The 22,547-nt window shown below is 50.6% G+C and overlaps 1 protein-coding gene across 9 annotated transcripts in view; it reads left to right on the forward strand.

Annotated features, from left to right (window-relative positions):
- LRRK1 (leucine rich repeat kinase 1) overlaps positions 1-22,547 on the forward strand; it is a 153,371-nt gene that overhangs the window by 93,745 nt on the left and 37,079 nt on the right. For all 9 annotated transcript variants that reach the window (XM_015143183.3, XM_077940463.1, XM_077940466.1 and 6 more), the window contains 13 exons: positions 3,199-3,425; positions 4,806-4,933; positions 5,030-5,193; positions 6,397-6,534; positions 8,710-8,822; positions 9,703-9,779; positions 15,423-15,552; positions 16,211-16,323; positions 16,748-16,962; positions 19,195-19,359; positions 20,356-20,528; positions 21,629-21,749; positions 21,995-22,154. In XM_015143183.3, the coding sequence (XP_014998669.3) occupies positions 3,199-3,425; positions 4,806-4,933; positions 5,030-5,193; positions 6,397-6,534; positions 8,710-8,822; positions 9,703-9,779; positions 15,423-15,552; positions 16,211-16,323; positions 16,748-16,962; positions 19,195-19,359; positions 20,356-20,528; positions 21,629-21,749; positions 21,995-22,154 (1,924 nt within the window). The remainder of the gene's footprint in view (positions 1-3,198; positions 3,426-4,805; positions 4,934-5,029; positions 5,194-6,396; positions 6,535-8,709; positions 8,823-9,702; positions 9,780-15,422; positions 15,553-16,210; positions 16,324-16,747; positions 16,963-19,194; positions 19,360-20,355; positions 20,529-21,628; positions 21,750-21,994; positions 22,155-22,547) is intronic.

Raw genomic sequence — 22,547 nt, forward strand, 5'->3', positions numbered from 1 at the left:
TTAAGGTCTTCCCGTGTTCCATGGGTCTCAGCCAGTACTTGCCGACAATCGTGTGGGCTTGGTTGGTCTTCTGGTACCGGCAGCAGCGTAGCAGGGTTTAGGGTGACCGGAGGGCCAAACTGGACGCGGTCCGTGTCCAGTAGGAGGGCCTGGTAGTGGGTTAGGCGTGCGTTGGTTATCCACCGGTCCGGGGGCTGCCCCACTATGGCCTCTAGAGCATGTGGGGTAATAATAGTTAGTGGCTGCCCAAGGGTTAACTTAGCAGAGTCCTTGACCAGCATAGCGGTGGCTGCCATGATGCAAAGACACGGGGGCCAGCCGGCCGCCTCCGCTTCTCTCCCTCTCTCCCTGGTCCTTTTTCTCTCACAACTGCCGCCAGGATTTTTGTTAAATGCTTATCCCTCACTCGGTCCTTACGATCCTCTCGCTCCATCTGTTCCTTCGCTAACATGGCTTCCCTTTCCTCAGGGGTTTCTCTCTTGTTATACACTTTTTTTGCCTCCTTAACCAATTCCTGTAATCCATAGGTTTGGATTCCATCTAGTCTTTGGAGTTTTCCTTTGATATCTAATGCAGCTTGGTCTATGAATGCCATAACTACGGTAGCCTTATGTTCTAGGGCCTCTGGGTCTAATGGGGTATACATTTGGAACCCTTCCAGAAGCCTTTCCATGAAGGCTGCCGGGCTTTCATCCCTTTCCTGAGTTATGGTCCTTACCTTGGCCAAATTTGTGGGGCGCTTTCCTGCCCCTTTGAGACCCGCCAACAGAGCCTGGCGATAGATTTGGAGACTCTCCTTACCTGGTGCTGTTTCATAGTCCCAGTCTGGGTGGGTGAGGAGAAATCCCTCGTCTATTTTATTGGGAAGTTGGGTTGGGAGGCCTCCTGGTCCTGGCACATTTTTCCGGGCCTCCAGGAGGACTTGCTGCCTTTCTTCAGTGGTTAGGAGGACCTGCAAGAGTTGCTGGCAATCATCCCAAGTGGGCTGGTGAGTGAGGAGAATGGATTTTATTAATGAGGTTAGGGCCTGGGGGTCTTGGGAAAAGGAAGGGTTATGGGTTTTCTAGTTGTAGAGGTCAGAGGCAGAGAAGGGCCAGTACTGGACCGTGCGATTGACGGTACGGAGGGGAAAAAGGGAGGATTGCCAAGTGGAAGGGCCATCTGGGTCCTCAGTCCGCCGCAAGCAGAGACGAGGAGGTGTCGGTGGCGGCGTCCGAGGGGTGAGTTTGGGCGGGGCTGGAGAAGGAGACGGGGTGGAGGGAGGGGCCGAGGGAGAAGTTGGAGAAAGGGTAGGGGCCGAGGCGGTAGAGGAAAGAGCTGGGGACAAGACAGGGGGCAAGGGTGAAGCGTAAGGTGGAGGTCTCAGAAGGGGGTTTTGAGGTGGAGGACGCAGGGGGTCAAGAAGGAGGAGATCCCTCTGGGGTTCATCTGGGAGGACTGGCTTATGCGGGTCCGGTTTCCAATTTTTTTTTTTGGGGGGGGCTTCGAAGGCAAGAAGGGTAGACTGGGGTGGGGAAGGGGAATGGAGGAAGGGTTTCACCCAAGAGGGAGGGTTTCGGACCAGATCCTCCCAAGTAATTATGTAGGCCACCTGGTCTGGGTGTCCGTGTGGCCCAGGATCCATCACTGTTGCTTTAACCTGTAAGATAATTGGGAGGTCAAATGTTCCGTCCCGGGGCCACCCAACATGGAGGGTAGGCCACTCGGACGAGCAGAATTTTCGCCATCGTCCCTTACGGACTTCTATGGAGAGGTTGTGGGCTCGAGCCCGAACGTCAGGGAAGTGAGTCAGGGTCAGAGACAAAGGAGTCGTCAACGTCTGTCTTATTTCGTCCACGTATAACAAGGACAAAACGAAAGTAACAAAAACAAAGACCAGACAAGCAAGGAGAAGCCGCGCGGCCAGAGAGTGGCGCCACAAGATCATAAAATACTCAGATGTCAGGGGCGACCTGCCTACAGATTTAAGGAGGCTGACTGAGTTGTCAGCCTTCTCCCAGACTACTGCCAGGGCGTCCCCCGGGGCGTAAGTGGGAAGGTGCCGGACACGTCTGTCCCCCTTCCCCACTTAATTCAGAAGGAGTACTCCCCAGAGTTCAGAGTTAGCCGGCAAGACAGACAGAACAAAACGAAAGTACCTGGTAGGTCCGTTCAGTCAGCAGTCCGTGGCCCGGGCCAGATGGGTCTCCGCCGGATGGGTCGGGGGTCCTCGGACGACCCCACTTCCCGGCCAATGCACCAAATGTTGGAACCGAACTGGCGATTCCCTCCTGGGCAGGGGTCGCCGCGAAGGATCACCGACACGAGATTCACAGCAGAGAGTTATTTATTACTAGCGCGCTAGGGTCCCAAGCTCTAAGTTGGCCCTGGGACCCCGACTGCTTGTTACAGGCTGTTTATATAGGCAAACACAAGTTCAAACACAGCTTAGGGCGCGAAATTCAAACAAAGCTTTAGGCGCGTGGTAATTGGGTCTGTCTATGGCCTGAGCAAGGTGTCTTGTTCTAATTGGTTAGAGCAGGACCTTATGAGGTTTTTTTCCTGGAGTTGTTGATTCCGGGAACTCCGAGGCAGGGTGGGACCCCCGGAATTGGCAGGGTGGGACCCCATGAGGTTGTTTCCCAGAATTGGCAGGGTGGGACCCTATCAGGGTGGGACCCTATCGAGGCAGGGTGGGACCCTATCCAGAGCCACCTGGTGTTAATTTTTTTAAGTTCTTTTTTTATGAGGCCTAGTTTCTAAGTTTTATGCGGCCTAGTTTCACCTTGAAGGGAGGTCAGAGACTTGAGTTTGGGTGTTCAGCTTTGTTCTCCAGTCTCGGGGAGGCGCCTGTAAGCTTCAGTGGTCTCCTCTATACGTGAGCAATTTCTGCTGCGCTTCCTCCCTCCCCGTGAGCCACCTCTTAAGGGGTGGCACTGAGCCCACACCCACCAGCTCCCTCTGGAGGTTGGAGGGTGACTTGCAGGAGCTGTGCACAGATTGCCTGTAAGATGCAGGTGCAGATGGGAACAAGTAGCTCTTCTGCGCCCAATACCATGGCAGGTACTGGAGGCCGAGAAGGGCATGTGCAGGCCTCTTGGGACCCCAGCTGGAGCAGGCACACAGACGTGCACTTGCATTAACGCTTACTTTATTCCAAGCCCATGTGGGCCCTGAACTCACCCTCCACATGTTCTTTTCCCTTCTCTCCACCACCAGGCGCTCCGTGTGAAATGGTCCCATCTCAGATTGCCCTGGGTAGACCTAGACTGGCTCATAGACATCTCCTGCCAGATCACGGAGCTCGACCTTTCTGCCAACTGCCTGGCGACCCTCCCCTCGGTTATCCCCTGGGGCCTCATCAACCTCCGGAAGCTGAACCTATCGGACAACCACCTGGGGGAGCTGCCTGGCGTGCAGTCATCGGATGAAATCATCTGTTCCAGGTGGCTCCCCGGGGTGTGAACGGAGCCGTGTGTGACCCCACTGTCACCGTTGTGCTCCTGCACATACTCCCGGGATGTATTTTGTGGTTTGGGGGGAAAAATATTCTGGCTAAAATAGGAGAAGGAGTTTTGCCTGCCCTTCGGCAAGCCTCCTTTTCAGGTTAAAACAGAGGTTTAGAGAGATCATTTGTCTGGCCCAAGTTTACACAGCTCACCTGCGGACGTGCAAATGTTTCCCTGAGATGCTCGTCTCGGTCCTGCCCAGGAATCAGATGAGGGCAGCCAAACCTTCCCATGCTGGTGGATGCAATGGGGCTCTGAGGCACCAGCTTTTACTCTACCTTCCAGGGAAAGTGGGAAGGGCCTCAGAGAACAGGTTAACTCCGCAGGACTCCGGCAGCAGGTGGACAGTGTGGGCAGTCCAGGTTTGCTTCTTCTGGAGGCCTTGAGGGGAGACCTGAGCCTTACCCTTGAGCTTGCACGGAAAGAGGAAGGACCTTAGTTGATATTTTTATTTATTTTATTAATTTTTTTATTTTTTGAGATGGAGTTTCACTCTCTTGCCTGGCTGGAGTGCAGTGGCGCGATCTTGGCTCACTGCAACATCCAACTCCCTGGTTCAAAGGATTCTCCTGTCTCAGCCTCCCGAATAGCTGGGATTACAGGCATACGCCACCACACCCAGCTAGTTTTTGTATTTTTAGCAGAGACGGGGTTTCACCATGTTGGCCAGGATGGTCTCGACCTCCTGACCTCGTGATCCGCCTGCCTCGGCCTCCCAAAGTGCTGAGATTACAGGCATGAGCCACCGCACCCAGCCTACTTTCTTCAGGACACATAACTGCAAGTCCTCATTCCATAAAGGGGTTGAATTGATTTTTAAAACGAAGGCTCTAAGTGAAGTAAGAGTCAAGAATGTTGGAAAGAGCTTGGGGTAGGAAGTAACCCATGGGACTCCCAAGTGAGAATGGGAAGGAAGCCTACACACCAGAACTTAAAGAGCAAGTGCCGTCCAAGTGGGGCCCTTCACCTGGGCCAGATGGACAGGTCCAGAAGGTTAAAAGCCCGGCTCTGTGGTCTCAGCAGCTTTCAGGGAACCCATTCATTTTGCTATTACATGCATGCGAAGGATTAGAATCCCTGTTGGTTAGTGGGGCCAGGGCCCACCAATGAGAGATTTGTCTTTACCTACACAGGACACAGTAAGATTTCTTCAAATGAATTAAAAATCATATGCACTACATTTTCAATGCACACTCTTTAACCTTGCACAGAGAGAAAAAGAAAAAAAAAATACATCTCTTGGTTTATAGAAAAATAGGTAAATTTGGTGTTTTCCCTCTTTCTTCTGATGCCTGCCTTCCTTCTTCTCCGTCCCAGACTACTTGAAATTGACATTTCCAGCAACAAGTTGTCCCACCTCCCTCCTGGATTCTTGCACCTCTCAAAACTTCAAAAACTGACAGCTTCAAAAAATTGTTTAGAAAAATTGTTCGAAGAAGAAAATGGTATGTTTTCTCATCAATGACCTGAGTGAATTAGTCATTTTCTTCTTGGTTACGGATATTTTTACCAATTCATACTTTGTGTCTTTTTCTTTTAAGCCACTAACTGGATCGGTTTACGGAAGCTACAGGAACTTGATATATCTGACAATAAATTGACAGAACTCCCTGCCCTGTTCCTTCACTCTTTCAAGTCCCTCAATTCTCTGAATGTCTCCAGAAACAACCTGAAGTTGTTTCCAGATCCCTGGGCCTGCCCTTTGGTGAGTATCACACCAAAAGTCATGAAAGCCATAGTCAACTCTGCATCTCAGCTAGCCTCAGAGAGCCCTCAGGTGCATTACGTCAGTTCATCCCCTCGGCAGCCAAGCCAGGTAGCAGGACCTGGTTCCCACATTGTAGCATTGTCACTCAGCATACAGTGAGGCTAAGTGTCCTAGGCAAGTGACTCACCTGAAAGCCAGACTGCCTGGCTCTGGGTTCCAGAGCCACCCAACAACACCTGCAGAACTTTACCCAGAGACAGCCTGCACCCTGGCACTGGACTAGTCATGCCTGAAAAAGGAGGGTTCAGTTCTTTGGGGACAACTATCACATGAGAGTAAGAAATCAGACTGGGCACGATGACTCACGCCTGTAATCCCAGCACTTTGGGAGGCAGGTGGATCACGAGGTCAGGAGATCAAGACCATCCTGGCCAACACAGTGAAACTCCATCTCTACAAAAATACAAAAAAAAAAAAAAATTATCTGGGCGTGGTGGCGTGTACCTGTAGTCCTAGCTACTCAGGAGCCTGAGGGAAGGGAATTGCTTGAACCGGGGAGGCAGAGGTTGCAGTGAGCCAAGATTGCACCACTGCACTCCAGTCTGGCGACAGAGCGAGACTCCATCTCAAAAAAAAAAAAAAAAAAAAAAGAGTAAGAAATCACCAATCACAGCACTTCTGATTAAATGGTATTTTTGCCTCTGGGGAATTTTGCTTGTTAAAACAGATGGAACAGCATAAAGAGTGTGTGTGTGTGTGTGTGTGTGTGTGTGTGTGTGTGTGTGTGTGTGTGTTTGTGTGTGTTATGGCTGTTGGTTTTAAACCAACAGTAAATGTCATCACTGACATTAACATTCCTAGTTTGGCCATTTGTGTAGGGGAAACCAGCTTCTCACTCCCGTGTGGTCCTGAATTGTTCCATTATTTCCAAGGACAATGGGCCAGATGTTCTGGAATGAAGGAAAAAGACCATGAGCTCCCCCAGGAAACCCCATTCCTGTCCCTTCCTTGGACCAGGGGTGGAAGGACAGGGACAGTGAGGGTGTGCAGCCTTCCGACAACACTCAATCATCTTCATTACAGGACATTATTGTAATGGTCCATTTTTAACATCAAATTTGGAAACAGTCTCACAGGCACCACTGCATTTAAAGAGCTAACTAAGATACTTTTTTTTTTTTTCTCTCGTCAATCTCTTAGAAATGTTGCAAAGCTTCCAGAAATGCCCTGGAATGTCTGCCAGACAAAATGGCTGTCTTTTGGAAAAATCACCTGAAGGATGTGGATTTCTCAGAAAACTCACTCAAAGAAGTTCCCCTGGGACTTTTCCAACTCGATGTAAGCCTAATAGCCCTTTTTTCTCATTTTCAGATTTGAGAAAAAATTGCTCCATGTTGCAGTGAAATGTATGTGTTTTCCCTGAGCTTCTGAGACAAATGTAAGGGGAAAAGGTGAAGAAAAAGTTCAGCTATCAAAAATACACATGGCCATGAACAATGATGAATGAGGGCGGAATATGGACAGCAGAAGCAGCTATGTTAGGTGGTAGTGGGGTTATAGTTCGTATCCCTTGGGACTTTCTTTAAGTCCATGGCCTGCCCATATATGAGGCTGAGTGGACACTGAGAGCTCCAGGAAGGGCCTTTCCACAGAGCCCTGTGTGCCTACCCAGAATAGGGGTGCTTTCTCACTTTAGGTGGTTTTAGGTGGTTGGCTGGTCCTTAGGCAGACAGGCCGTGGATCACACTCATTGCTTGGAGCTCAGGGCCAACCCCAGAAGGGGTCCCATCGGTGCCTGCTAAAGGCACCAGGACAGTCTCACCAGGGCCCTGTGCTGGACCCCCAGGCAGAGTGCCCAGGCCACCCTGCACAGGCTTCAGCCCCTGGTCCTGCCAGGCCACTGCCAGAGCCCCCACGGGCACTCCTCCAAGGCCTGGTGCGGCGACCACCACAAGGCAGCGAAGGCCCCTTCAGCATGTGTATCCTCAGAGAGGAGGGGCTGTCATGTCCTAGGCTCCTGACAAGCACAGGACAAAGTCAGGGACCCAGGGACGGGAATTTTCACTTCTCAGAAGAAAAGAGTCATGCGGGGGCGCCCTTGGGGGGGTCCCACATCATACTCCTCTCAGGGTATTCCTGGCCTTCAGTCCTTGTCCATAGCCCTTGGACCCCTGTTCTGAGTCTGTCTTCTCGTATTTCACACCAACAACTAACAGGCTTGGTTTTTTGGCTTCCCCCAAAGCCCAGAAGCAGCAAATCAGGAGAGGCAGAGCCTTGTCCAGTGCTTCACCGTGGGCCTGTGGGAATGTGTCTGCTCGAGGTCTTTTTCTCCACACTGGGAAGGGGTGGATGGGTATGTGGGAGACTTGGAGGGCCCTGAGGCCTGGCACATGGCAGGGTCTCCATAGAATTTCAGCAGGTGGGGGCTGGTTGCAGTGGTTCTGATGGTGGGCGGTGGCGTGAGCCCCTTCAACAAGGAAGGAGACAGAAGCACCAGGAGGAGAGAATTTAATGTGGGGCAGCAAACAGCCTGTGGCCCTCCTGAGGTCACCCTGGTTGTGGGTGGGATGTTGGTGGCTATGGTGATGTCCTCAAGCAGGGAGATAGCATGTCTAAGGTACTCCTGTAAAGTAAAACATGCGCCAGGCATGATGGCTCAGACCTGGGCACGGTGACTCAGACCTGTACTGCCAGCACTTTGGGAGGCCAAAATGGGAGGATTGCTTGAGGCCAGGAGTTTGAGGCTGTAGCAAGCTATGATCACACCGCTGCACTCCAGCGTAAGCAGCAGAGCGAGACCCTATCTCTAAAAAAGTAGATAAATAAAAAGAAATAATAACAAAAAAAGAATAAAACATGTTCAGGTACAAGGTAGCCCCTCATCTCCCTTGGTGACTGGGTTCCCTGTAGGGTCTGTTTGCAGTAGGGCTGAGGGAGGGCTACCCACAAGGGGCACCCCAGACACGCCGATAATCCTGAGGGGCCCAGCTTGGGACTGTGTTGGCTGGCAGAGGGCACGAGGCTAGGGCAGTTACCCTTAGTGGTGCTGCCACCCCTGTCCTCAGACCTGGGCCGGCCCAGGAGGCCACCCACCGGGAGGCGACAGACACCAGCACTGTGCTGTACGCCCCATGCCACCCCCACCAGCCGTGACCCGGTGTCCTCCAAACCATAAGAGTCTGGCACTTTCACCGGAGAGACCTACCAATAATCAGCACTCTTAAGAATCCTTAACACTGACAGCTACTTGGGCTCCTTTCACTCTAGAATAATTGCCTCTCACTGCCCTTGAGGGAAGAGCTCCTGTAGATAGATGGCCCCGTTGCTCTGTTTGATATCATTTCATGAGTTTGAAGAGGCTGCTGGGCCCCACACAACTGGGATCTGCATGAAGGCAAATTGGTTGGAATCGTTTGACTGCACGTGGTCGGGAACTGACTGGCTCTTCAGTCTCCCCTCCCTTCTTGTATCTGATGCCATCTTAGCTTCTCTCTCCCTCCCTCTCTCTCTCAGGCCCTCACATTCTTGAGGTTACAAGGGAACCAGCTGGCAGCACTTCCACCTCAAGAGAAGTGGACCTGCAGGCAGCTCAAAACCCTGGATCTCTCCAGAAACCAACTTGGCAAGTAAGCAGGGGCCTCTCCTCCCCAAAGCATGTATGGGGCCGCGGTCGAGCAGGTCCTCGGAATGGCGGCAAGCGAGTCTGCAAGGGCTGCTGAGCCACCAGCTGGGGGCTTAACAACAGAAATCACTGGCTCACAGCCCTGGGGGCTGAAGTCCGAGGTGGCGGCGTGGGCAGGCCTAGCTGGTGTCTCCTGAGGCCCCTCTCCTTAGCTTGCAGATGCCGTCTTCTCCCTGTGTCCTGGCGCGGTCGGGCCTCTGTTTGTGTCTGTGTCCTAATCTCCTCTTCTTATAAGGACTCCAGTCAGATTGGATTAGAGTCCATCCTAATGACCTCATTTTAACTGATTTACCTCTTTAACAGCCCTGTCTCCAAATACAGTCACATTCTGAGGAATTGGAGGTTAGAGCTTTGACATAAGAATTTGGGGGGACGCAGCCCATAATGGTGTCCTTTCATTTCTAATTTTTAGTCTCCTGGAGAATCTTGTCTCTCACTTCAGCCTGAACTGTAATTCTGTTCAGAAGTCTCTGCTGATCACTAACTAAAATGGATGCGTAATTGAATAAAAGCACCCAGCCCCAAAGCCTTCCAATAGGTGGAAAGCCAGGATGAGCCCAGCCAGCCTCTGGAAACCAGCCACTCCCATTCATTTGCAGAAGGCCACTCTGCAGTATCATGGTGGAACTTGCACGCCAAAGAGGACTTCTGCGGGGGGCAGTGTAAAAGGCAGCCGCCACTGCAACGTGCACCCCTGCCAGGCCCTGAAGAGTTGCACCTGAATTTCCCTCTATCTCCGTGGCTTGGCATTATAACATCACAACCAAAAGAGTAATGTTTTTGCCATGCTGTCCTCAAATTTTCTCTCTTTTTCCTCCGCACAGAAATGAAGATGGACTGAAAACAAAGCGTATTGCCTTTTTTACCACCAGAGGTCGCCAGCGCTCCGGGACTGAGGCAGGTGTGTGTTGGTTGGGAGATGCTGGTGTTCCCAGATGAGACAGCCCGGGTAGCCTGGTTCCTGCTCCACCAAAGAGGGGATCGCCCTTATCTTGAGCCTTCCCCTTCAATGCCCTGTTGCAATGCCACAGATGTCCATGTTCAAATGAGAACCCTGCACATGAGCTACGCCCATTCCTTCTGTCCCATGTGTGACACTCCAGTATCCTCAAGCGCTGCTCTCCTGCATGGAGGCCAGTGATGCCAGCAGCTAACGTATGCAGCTGATCTACACGCCAAGCAGTGCCCTAGACAGGTTATGTATGTGAGAGTCTCTCATCCTCACAACGTGAAGTATGGGCCACAGTTCCCCATTTTGCACCTGGGGAAACTGAAGCTCCCAGGGTGTCTTAGCTCCGCTGCCATACCAAAATACCATCGACCGAGTGCTTCAACAGCAGACACTTATTTTCTCAAAGTTCTGGAAGCTGGATATCTGACAGGAGGGTGCCGGCACTGTCAGGGGCTAGTGAGGGCCTTCTTCCTGGCGCCCTTCTCTCTGTGTCCTGAGATGGGGGAGAGAGCGAGGACTCTGGTCTTTCTTCCCCTTCTTTTTTTTTTTTTTTTTCTTTGAGACTAAGTCTCACTCTGTCACCCAGGCTGGAGTGCAGTGGCGCGATCTCGGCTCCCTGCAACCTCCGCCTCCCAGGTTCAAGCTATTCTCCTGCTTCAGCTTCCTGAGTAGCTGGGATTATAGGCATGTGCCACCACACCTGGCTAATTTTTGTATTTTTGGAGATGAGCCACCGCACCCAGCCCCTCTTCTTATAAGAATGTTAATCTCATCATAGGGGCCCCACCCACATGACCTCATCTAAACCTAATTACAGCTCAAATATCCCATCTCCAAATAATAATTTTGTATTTTAATACAATATAGGATGCCAGGAAGAAGGCCCTTCCTAGCCCCTGACAGTGCTGGCGCCCTCCTCTCAGATATCCAGGGCTTCACCATGTTGGCCAGGCTGGTCTTGAACTCCTGACCTCAAGTGATCTGCCTGCCTTGGCCTCCCAAAGTGCTGGGATTACAGGCATGAGCCACCGCTCCTGGCCCCTCTTCTTATAAGAACGTTAATCTTATCATATGGGCCCCACCCTCATGACCTCATCTAAACCTAATTACAGCTCAAATAGCCCATCTCCAAATAGTGTCACATTGGGTATTAGAGCTTTGACATATGAATTTGGTGGCGGGCAGGGGACACAGTTCAATCCTTGGCATAGGGACTGACTGATTTGTCCCAGGTTGTGTGGCTGCTTCTCAGTAGCAAAGCCAGGTTTCATCCCAGGACTGTGGGACTTCAGCCCTGGACCAGCAGCTCAGTGCTGTTAAGTCTCTATTGACACACGATGGCATCTTGCAAAGCCCACATGGATCACGGCCACCTTTGGCCTCACAGGCTGAGGTGAGGCCGAGGTTGCACAGGGGCTTGTGGTCTTCCCCAAAACTCATCAGAGACAGAAATTTTCCTAGTTTTTGTGCTGGTCACACAACAAGGCCAGTTCAGCACAGAGTACATCTAGGGAAACAAGCTCTTTTAGTTCCATTATCTTCTGTGAGACGCAGGGGAAAGTATGGAGCTGTCCCTTTCATTAAACAACCAGCTCTGCTTCTTAACCTCAAAGCTACTTCCAAAGCCAGCTCCGTTCACAGAAATATCCCTCAGGATGCTGGCCCAGAAAACCAGAACCCATGTCCAAGTCGTTTTAAACATAATACAGCTTTCTTCTTCAGTTTGATAGATGGCTGTTGGCAAGTACGGATAGTGTGAGGTAGGGATGAGCGACGCCACAGAGGCGAGGACACATTTGCAAGAGGTGAACTAGGGAGTCTGCCACTGCTACGCTCTTGGATGAACTGGTGTGCTTGTGTGTTGAGTATGATACACATAGAGATCTGTCCCATAAGAGCATGTGTGTTTATATGTGACTGAAAAAGGAATATCAGTGGAACAGATAAAAGAGTTCAAAAATAGACCTAAGTAAATATAGAAATATATCAGGAGTCTCCAGCGCCCCCCAGGCAGCGAACCAGTATTGGTCCGTGGCCTGTTAGGAACCAGGCCACACAGCAGGAGGTGAGCGGTGGGCAAGTCAGCATTAGCTCCACTTCCTGTCAGATCAGCGGCAGCGTTAGATTCTCATAGGAGCGCGAACTCTATTGTGAACTGCGCGTGTGAGGGATCTAGGTTGTGCCGTCCTTATGAGAATCTAACTAACGCCTGATGATCTGAGGTTGAACAGTTTCATCTCTAAACCATCCCCTTCATCAGTGCTGCAGTCCATGGAAAAATTGTCTTCCGCAAAACCGGTCCCTGGTGCCAAAAAGATTGGGGACTATTATTATATAATATATGACAAAGACAGAATTTCAATTTAGTGTAAAAGGATGCTTGCTTGCTTTAATAAATGGTGTTGGTATTCCTGCCTGGAAGGGGGACAAAACACGACACTAGATTACAAAAATGTCTATGTGGTAGGAGGTTTAAGTATAAAAAAAGAAAACAATAACATTTAAGGAATATAGGTATAATTTGGCTATCAGGGAGATCTTTAAAATCTAGTTGGAAAATCCATGAATAATTTTTTTAAAAGACTAAAATCGTTGGCTTCATAAACATTCAAAAATTGTGTGCAGTGGGAAGCATCATAAACAAAGTCATAATGCAAACAGACTAAGAAATATTTGCAACACAAATTGTTGCAACACGAATTGGCTTAAGTCCTTAATATACAAAGAATGCTTACAAATTGATTTAAAAAAAAAAAAAAGACAACACAATAGGCAAAAAAATGGCCAAGGGATATAAACAATTTGCAGAAAAGGAAGTCCAGAGGGCCAGGAAACAAATGAAAATGTCCTTAACCACATGAATAGGGAAATGCAATTATGAATTTCATAACTGATCCTTTTATAAATGAAGGGCCTTAGGACTTTAGAAATTGAGTCCAGACATAGGGATTTCACTTGGAAGGAAGGGGAAACGAACACCGTCTTCTTCATGCCAGACAGGATGATGGGTATGAGGACAGGAGCTAGTGTAGACCTCGTTCACGCAATCCACTTGTGTGGATTAGAAACGTATCTCCAACTTAGAAATGCCGAATCCTTCCTGGGACCACGGAGGAGTGTGCAAGGAAGTGGGCTCAGCACTCAATGAGACGCCAGAGGGGAAAGTCACGGGCAAGCATGGAAAAGCACCATAGGAGCATGCGCAGTACCAATGTTCCAGAAAATGACAGCTGGCGGCCCGCAGGAGGATGTCTGGGGAGCCACGTGAGGGGGCCGCGCCCCTGGGAGGTTCTCTGGCAGAGGTGAATCTTGGCTTTGGCAGATGACAAAAGCCTCTTGATTCTTTAAACTTCATCTAGAAAGTTGAGGCCCACACCTGAGTGAAAAGAAGGAGGCTGTTTGCAAACCCTTTTCCTCAGTAGGGTTATTCTCTCAGGGCCATGGACCCTTGGGTAAGGAATTATCTATAAAAGACAGCTTGTTTGCAGAAGGACAGTAAAATTCCAAGTAGATTTATGTACATTCAAGTAGTCATATTTGTGCAGTGGCCTCATCCAAAAATAATTTGGATGGCCGTTTTTACGGTAAAAATCAGACCAGCAGTCATAAATAACTTATGAATAAATAATTACAGTTCATAAATACCCCGAACTGTGTTCTCCCCAGCCCAGTGCCCATCATTTTCGACACTGGGCCGGGAGGTCTGTTACAGGTGTTGCCTCTGCAATCATAGCTCATTATTTCACCCGTCTCTTACCTAAAGAGGCTTCATAAACACCGTAGCGAAACTTTAAAATTGGAAAGCACAGAGGCCAGGTGTTTAGAATGTGTTCTCTGGGGAGAAAGTAAGCCTTTCTCGTTATTGATGTTCTTTCATGAAAATGTGAATTAGGGCAGGCTAATATTGATCATCTTTTTTCACTGAAGAAAAAAAAAGGAAGCTTTTTGAACATTTCCTTACCTAACAAGGACTCATACAAAGCCATCTTTAGAAGGCTGGTGCACCTTCATTTCCGCAGGGGCCCCTGCAGTGAGTTCCATTCACAGTGCAGCTAACTGGGCAGATTTTCCAGGCGTTGGTTTTGGTATTCCATTATCGGCTCTCCCCGAATGTTCTTGGAGGCCAGGTTACCCATTACCATCGTTATTGCAGCTACATGTGTGGAGGAAATCCAGAGCCGAGGCAGGGTAGCTATGATCAAGGGCAACCGAGCCTGGTTTCAGCCCAACAAAAGAATCCTGGCTTCTCCATTTTCCATGTCTGGCAGGGAACCCTATGAGAGGGCTTTGAGGCAGTTGTTTTATCTTGAATTCTCTGAGCTCCCAGGCATGCTGTCCTCCCCACTCTCCAGGCCTTAGTAGAGAGGATAAAGGCACTTCAGAGATTCTGCTGAAATCCAAACCTCTGATTCCCATCAGTGTGCGTTTCCAAGCTCTTTCTCAACTCAAATGCTCTGGTGCCCGTGGAAACAGCACATTTGACATGATTTTCATGGTAATCTCATAGTTAGCCTAATTAATAAAGTCACTTAAACACTAAACAGTTGGCTGGTTTTTCAAAGAATGTCATCTTAAGAAGCATAAAAATAGCCAACTGTGGTATATTTTCATTAACTAGCTTTTTTTCATGGAAAAAGCAATGCATGTATATTTTAAAACACCATTTTTGAACAGTAGCAAAGGGCATGGGGTAAATATTCAGTCCTCTAGTAATTCCTTTCCCCAGAGACAACTATGGAATTCAGTGCATCTCTGGTAACCATTGTGTTCCTGTCTAACAACTGTATGTAACCTATATGCATACACATGTGCAGGTGTGGTGTGTGTGTATATAACATATACATGGTGTGCATGTGTGTGCATGCATGTGTACAGATATTTTCTGGTACAGTAATAAGCCTTCTAGATATCCGGTTCTGAACTATTTTTTTTTAGACGGAGTCTTGCTCTGTTTCCCAGGCTGGAGTGCAGCAGCACAATCTCGATTCGCTGCAACCTCCTCCTCCCAGGTTCAAGCAATTCTCCTGCCTCAGCCTCCCGAGTTGCTGGGATTACAGGTGCCCACCACCACGCCCAGCTAATTTTTGTAACTTTAGTAGAGATAGAGTTTCACCATCTTGGCCAGCCTGGTCTTGAACTCCTGACTTCGTGATCCCCCTGCCTCGGCCTCCCAAAGTGCTAGGATTACAGGTGTGAGCCACCATGCCTGGAGCACCTTGCCTTTTCAATTGATGGGTAGCTCTTGAGTATCACTTCATACCCCCATACATGTAGACCTGCCCCATGCTTTGTAATAGCTGCAATTATTCTATTACTCATTGAACCAACCCTCTGTGGCTGGACACATAGGTTGTCATAGATTGTCCTCTACCTCTGCCACTGAGTGTCCTCATTCTCACATCTTTGCCACACATGCATGTAAGGCTGTCTGTAGAATGAGAATTGCTAGGTCGATGAGGTAAGCATTTTGTTTTGATAGGTTTGCCAAAATGCCCTCTGGAGGTTGCATCCATTTATACACCCACCTGGTCACCACGGTGTGATGGTCCAAAATTATTTTTAAATGCAGTCTGCTTTGCCCTGTCTTTGCAGCGTGTGTGCTGGAATTTCCGGCCTTCCTAAGTGAGTCTTTGGAAGTCCTTTGCCTGAACGACAACCACCTTGATGCAGTCCCTCCCTCGGTTTGCCTACTGAAGAGCTTATCAGAGCTCTACTTGGGAAAGTAAGTACACATCTGGAGGGGCCGTGCTGGCTCTGCTGGCCCAGAGAGGCAGAACACCCATCCCTAAACCAACTGGGACACAGAAAGCCAGGCAGAAAGAAGCCATCTACTTTCCAAGAAGCAGTAGTAGGATTTTCAGAACAGGGCTTGATCAAGGAGGTGGGGAGAGAGGAAGATGGAGTAGCGATGCAATGATACACACTTTTGCTACATCACTCGGGCTGTGATAAGGAGAACCACTCAATCATTCATCCTTTCATTACCGAGCTCCCATTGCATGCCAGCTACTGCCAGGGGTTCTAGGCAGTGTGCAAAGCTTGATGAGAATGTAAAACGTTATATTAATATTAAAGTGACATCGCCTTTTCAAGAAGAGGTAGTGATCATCTTTATGGTGATGTAATTAGTAGCAGAGACAGGAAAGCTGGGGGAGGGGACTCAATTCTAAGCCATGGGGATTTGAAGAAGACAGAGCTGCCCTTTCCACCACTGACGCTCCAGGAGAAAGGCTTTGGAATTAGTGTTGAAATCAGGGCCCAAAGTATGGGGTCTGGGGTGCAGGCTGCAGAGGCTGACAGGGGCCACGTGTGTGTGTGCATGTGCATGTGTGTGTATGTGTGTGTATGTATTATCTCGTGGTGAGCACATCTGTCTTCAGCAACCCTGGCCTCCGGGAGCTCCCTCCTGAGCTGGGGCAGCTGAGCAACCTCTGGCAGCTGGACACTGAAGACCTGACCATCAGCAATGTGCCTGCAGAAATCCGAAAAGAAGGTAGGGCTTCCGCAGCCCTGTCCCCTGCCATCACCTGCTTGGAAAGGCAACTCCAGTCCACTTGTTAAGTTCTGGGGGTGGAAATAGTTGGTGACCATGGAGCCCAGCTCCAGGTTCCAGGTTTGGCAAGATGCTATAAAATTGCCCCTAAAGCAATCGTTACTGAGGGTCACTATATTCAGAAGGACCAGGTGATAAAACTGTGACCTCCTAGGCAGCAAGGTCTTTGTCCATAGGTTCTTGCCTTTTAGAGTTGACTTTTGGGGTCATTAGTGTCACGCCTTCCCTCCACCTGATCCAGTAGTCTTCCTTAACTGTCCCCACTAAAACACAAAGAAAGAGTTCCTTCACAACAGGATTTGTGTCCTAAGAGATGTAAGCACGTTCCCACACAGCTACCCTTTCCCCTAATGATTCTGCACAGGCCCCAAAGCAATGCTGTGTTACCTGCGTGCTCAGCTGCGGAAAGCAGAGAAGTGCAAGCTGATGAAGATGATCATCGTGGGCCCCCCGCGCCAGGGCAAGTCCACCCTCCTGGAGATCTTACAGACGGGGAGGGCCCCCCAGGTGGTGCACGGAGAGGCCACCATCAGGACCACCAAGTGGGAGCTCCAGAGGCCGGCTGGCTCGAGAGCCAAGGTCAAGGATGGTCGGCGTGCAGACTCCCTGTGGGTGGGAGGGACACCCCTTGGACTCCTCCCTTCTCCCCAGAGAGCGCAGGATTTTCTTGGCCTAGTGTCCAAAGCTCAGGACCTTTGCAGGAGCCACTGTGTACTGTTCCATACCAGCTTCTGCTAAGGGCAGCGAATCATTTCTTAATGTGACTTGTGGTTTTTTCTTTTTCTTTTCTTTTTTTCTTTTTTTTTTTTTTTTTTTTTTTTTGAGACAGGGTTTCACTCTGTCACTCAGGCTGGATGCATCCTCAACCTCCCCTCAAGTAACGATAACAGGGTGGGAGGATTAAGCGATCCTCCCACCCTGTGTGTTTCTGTTATAGTTACTTGAGGCTCTGGGACAGTGTTTCTTAACCCTGGCTGTCCATTAGATTCCCTTGAGAGGCTTTTAAAGATAGCAATTCCCAGGCCTCACCTCACTGCTCTCTGACCCCAAGGACTCAAGTTCAAGTGGTCTGGGGTAAGGCACCCCCAGGACTGAGAGCTAACCACTGTTGCAGGCAGTGAAACACACCAGCATCTGCCCCCGCCCCCCGCGCGCCCCGAGGAGGCTAAAAGCACTCCGGGACTTACTGCCCTGCCCTCCCTGACACCTGCTTTCACCCCAGATTCTGAAAAGTCCTGTTTCTAAGCCCTACTTAAAATGAATCCATCACTGCTTGAACCCGGGAGGTGGAGGTTGCAGTGAGCCAAGATCATGCCACTGCACTCCAGCCTGGTGACAGAGCAAGACTCTGTTCCAAAAAAAAATTGAATCCATCCATAAACCTCTTAATCATCCTGCTTTCCATTCAGTGCCAGGCAAATGGAAATGAACATTTTCCTGTTCATGAAACAGAGAAAAGAGCCCACAGACTATTGGTGGGAACTCCATCCCTGGAATAGAGCAGGGGCAGTTAGCCCTTTCTCTGAGCTCGGGGAACGAACACACATAGATAAGGCCATCCTCATCAACTGTATTTGGATTTCTGCCACCCTGTGGTTTCTCAGGATCCAAGGAGCAAGGAGGCTGCTTCATTGTGGAAAACTGAGGAGGCTTGAGATCCAGATGTTCCATGATTTTCCCCCAAAGCTCCCATGCTCAGTGCCAGCGTCTTCCTCACACAACCCCTTTCCAAACCTGGTTTGAGAAAGTAGGCATTTAAGCTGTGCATCTATTCTAACATGGACTCAGACGCTGATCCTCTAAAGGATGAAGCGCTGCCTGTTGGGGCCAGAACAGTCAAACACGACAATCAATGCCAGGCCAATCCTAGAACATTCCAAGAGCAAATCTAGCTGACTCAGTCTGAAGGTTCTCTCCAGGAACCAGAATCCTCTGCATTCTCTCCTGCTTTGCCTTTTTCTTAACAATTACACAATCTCATTTCTTGTCTTAGCTTCCTCTAGCTGAGGCCTGAGAGGTGAATTCATGCTTCTATTTTTCCTGACCTTCAGCCCCCACTTCCTTTCTGTGATGATTAAAGGCCCCCCACCCTTTAGTGGAAGGAGGATCCTGTGAAGGCTGAGCCCGCAGCTCTCTGCGTGGCCGGCCTTAGCTTGTTGAGAACAGCTGTTTTCATCTTTATACAAAACCAGGTCAGCACGCTGTGTCTTGGAGGCTGACGCTGCCTCACAGAGATGACTCCTTGCTGTAGAAAACTGCAGCCTTAGCTTCTAGGGCCAGACTCTTACCTCATGCAATGATAGAGAAACCACCGTTTACACAGCCGTTCCCGGCAGCCTGACAGCTCATCTTTTGTTTGATTCCCACAGGGTGGGAGGGAGTTTCCCAGCATCCTTGGTGGGCGCCAACCTCTGACCCCCACAAGTTCAGAGGCCCATCTCCTCCTCTTGCCCTGGCACACAGGGAGGCTGAACCCCAGTGCAAGCCATGACATCAGAGCACAGCTTCCTCCCACAGGGCATCCCCTACCCATCTGCAGGCCAGACGGAGCCAGGCCCTCTGACGTCTGTCCAGGGCCTGGCCTCTGCTCTGCTAGGAGTAGACAGAAGTCCCACTCCCATGCCACTGGGCCCCTGTCCCTCGCCCCGATAACTGCTTCCTAAGAAACTATAGGGTGTCCAGAACTTTTCCACGGTTGTTTTTTTTCAGACCCCCAAGTACAGCTTCCAGAGTTATCAGTTGTCTCTCTTTGATTGACTGAAGCCTTTGTCTCTAAAATGCCTCCCTGTCACTGCCCTGTTGCTCAAGTAGGTTGAGTCTGTGGAGTTCAACGTCTGGGACATCGGGGGACCGGCCAGCATGGCCACTGTCAACCAGTGCTTCTTCACAGACAAGGCCCTGTATGTGGTGGTCTGGAACCTGGCACTGGGGGAGGAGGCTGTGGCCAACCTCCAGTTCTGGCTGCTCAACATCGAGGTGAGGACACCAGACGCCAGCCCCGCCATTTCAGTTCCCAGAGCTTCGCAGATCCTACTGCTTTTCTCAAGCATCCCCTCTACTGAGAAAAAAAGGAGCTGTGTTCCACGGAGGTCCCCAGAACCGTGGTCCTGCTTGCTTTTCGCAATGAGGCACTTGAAACCTTTCTCTGCTGAGGGCTGGTGGTGCTCTTGTAATTTCCCTGCTTTCCTTAAATTTAGGAACCCCACCCTTGGATCCAAAGGGGAGCAGGGTTCTCTTCCCATTATAAAGATGTCCTTGTCTCCCTGCCTCTGATGGCTGCTGTCATGTCTGAAGGGTCGGAAATCCCTTCTCACAAGTCCAACTCAGCACCCTCTGCAGAGGAGGTCACAGAACACCATAGACACCCCTCAATGCAACGGTCCCTCGGGGTTTACAGAGAATGAGGAGCACAGGTGCTGCCTGGGCTGACATTCCTATAGCAGTCTGTTTTGCATTACTATAAAGGAATGACTGAGACTGAGTAATTTATGAAGAAAAGAGGTTTATTTGGCTCACAGTTCCACAGACTATACAAGCATGGCTTCAGCATCTGCTTGGCTTTTGGTTAGGCCTCAGGAAGTTTTTAGTCATGGCAGAAGAGAAGGAGAGCCAGCATGTTACATGGTGAGAGAGGGAGCAGGAGAGAGAGGAGGAAGAGCCAGGCTCCTTTTCACAATCAGCTCCTCTGTGAACTGACATAGGGTGAATGCATTCATTACTGCAGGAGGGCACCAAGCCATTCATGAGGGATCTACCTCCATGACCCAACCTCCCATCAGGCCTCACCTCCAACACTGGGGATCACATTTCAACATAAGATTTGGAGGAGAAAAACATCCAAACCATCTCAAGGCTGCAGATTGGTGGCTGAGCAAGGGCTGTGGCATCCGGGGTCAGCACAGCTGGGAGCTCTGTCCTGTCCCTTGTTCAGTGAACAGAGACGATACTCAGCCGTGGGGTTCTCTGTTGCAGGCCAAGGCCCCAAATGCCGTGGTGCTGGTGGTCGGGACACACCTGGATTTAATTGAAGCCAAGTTCCGTGTGGAAAGGATTGCAACGCTGCGTGCCTATGTGCTGGCGCTCTGCCGCTCCCCCTCCGGCTCCAGGGCCACAGGCTTCCCAGACATCACCTTCAAACACTTACAGTGAGTGCCCAGCCTCTAGCAGCTCCCGCCTTCATGTGGGTGCCAGTCGCTGATCCTTCCTGGGATCTGCTTACAGAGAGCTCCTGAGGCTGGGTGGGGCTAGGCCCCTTCCCTGGCCAAGGGGGGGCAGTCCACAGAGCTGACCCAGCCTTGGAGAGGGTGAAGACCTACCAGACAGCTGGCTGGGTGAGGCCTGGAGATGCCCCCTCTTTGCTTCCTTTCTGCCCTGTCCCCGCCCCAAGGGCCAGTGCTGAAACTGCATGGTGCCCATTGAACCAGGTGACTGAACATGGGCACCACCCATCCAATTGCTGCCCATCTCATTTTTTGATCACTGATCAAGGACAGACCCTGGGGAGGGAGGACCTAGCCCTTGCCTTTGGTCTGAGTGGTCCTGATAGCAGCCTTTGAGTTAAAAAAGGCCAAGAGTTGGGAGGGGCTTTCGGGTGGGCATCACGACGTGTCCATGCAGATAAGTTCAATTGCCCTGGGCTGACCTCCTGTCACTGGTTGTGGGGATTGTTTGCCACCTTGTAGATGAAGAAGCTGAGGTTCAGCAAATTGTGTGCCCTAATGGGAGTAAAATATACTGCACATTGCATTAGCTGCCCTGGCAGCTCTCAGATTCCCTCGCCCGGGGTGGAGCGTCACGGGTATTGGTGCATGGGTCAGCCTGGGACACATTGGCCTGGCTCGGAATACGGGATGAGGCTGTCAGGAATTATTGCTTTGACCTTGAGAAAGTCCCATAGGGTCTGTGATAAGAGGAGCCCTGGCTCTGGGTCAGAACCTGAGACCAGCCTGCGTGAGCCTGTGCCTGCCCAGCTTGTGCCCTTGGGGGTCTCAATGTACCTCTGCACCTCACTTTCCTTCTCTGTGAAGTGCCATGTTTAGTCTAGGAAGACAGACTAAAGTGACAGTGTGGGGCACCCAGCACAGTGATTTGCACAAAGCAAGGCCTCAGTAAACTTCTTGTGTTGTCTTTCATGAGTTCTCTAGACTTGCCAGCATTCAGGACAAACCTCTTGGGAAAACAGAGAAGCTGCAGCACTTCCTCGGAGTGGGGCACGATGAGTAAAGACGGGTCTTTTTGCACACAGTGAGATTTCCTGCAAGAGCCTGGAAGGCCAGGAAGGGCTGCGGCAGCTGATCTTCCACGTCACGTGCAGCATGAAGGACGTGGGCAGCACCATCGGCTGCCAGCGACTGGCAGGGAGGCTGGTGGGTACCTCGCTCGTCCAGCTTAAACCAGTAGGCCTGCTTCCCATTGTTGGGGATCCTCACTTCCCCTCTCTCCTGTGAAGCCCATGTCCATGTGGCAAGGCTCAGTGGTTCTTGGTGAGGGAGGGTCAGGATGGAAGATAGTGGGTGGAAATGTCCCACCCACTCAGGCCACAGGGGCCAGGCAGGATCTGCCCCAGCTGGCGGGCATGCCTCGGGAATTGCCTCGTCCGTCTGTCCCCCAGATCCCCAGGAGCTACCTGAGTCTGCAGGAGGCCGTGCTGGCAGAGCAGCAGCGCCGCAGCCTGGACGACGACGTGCAGTACCTGACGGACAGGCAGCTGGAGCAGCTGGTGGAGCAGACGCCCGACAATGACATCAAAGACTACGAGGACCTGCAGTCGGGTGGGTGGGGCTGGGGTGGGCGGCAGGGTGCCCGTGAGAAATGGAACTGTCTGTACTTCAGCCTGGCCCTCAGCAATGAATGAGAGACCGATAATCAGCCTGTGTTTCTGTCTTCCATCCCCCTCCCCTTCCTTCTTCCCTCTCACCCTTCTTTCCTTGGAGGTAGAGAACACAAACAGCTACTCTACACCAGCATTGTGTTGGCCACAAGGGCAGACATATAAACTGATGGACTGGTCCATGCCCTCCAGGGCTGACGTTCAGTCAGGGAGACAGAGGTCAAACAGTTACAATCGATTCTCATTAGCCACAGGACTTATGTTCTGTAAAGTCACCATGATCACTGAAATAGCAAATACTAAACCAGTGCTCCTAGGAGAGACACAGGGTTCA

Source organism: Macaca mulatta, chromosome 7, assembly GCF_049350105.2.
Source record: "Macaca mulatta isolate MMU2019108-1 chromosome 7, T2T-MMU8v2.0, whole genome shotgun sequence".
NCBI classification, from domain to species: domain Eukaryota; kingdom Metazoa; phylum Chordata; class Mammalia; order Primates; family Cercopithecidae; genus Macaca; species Macaca mulatta.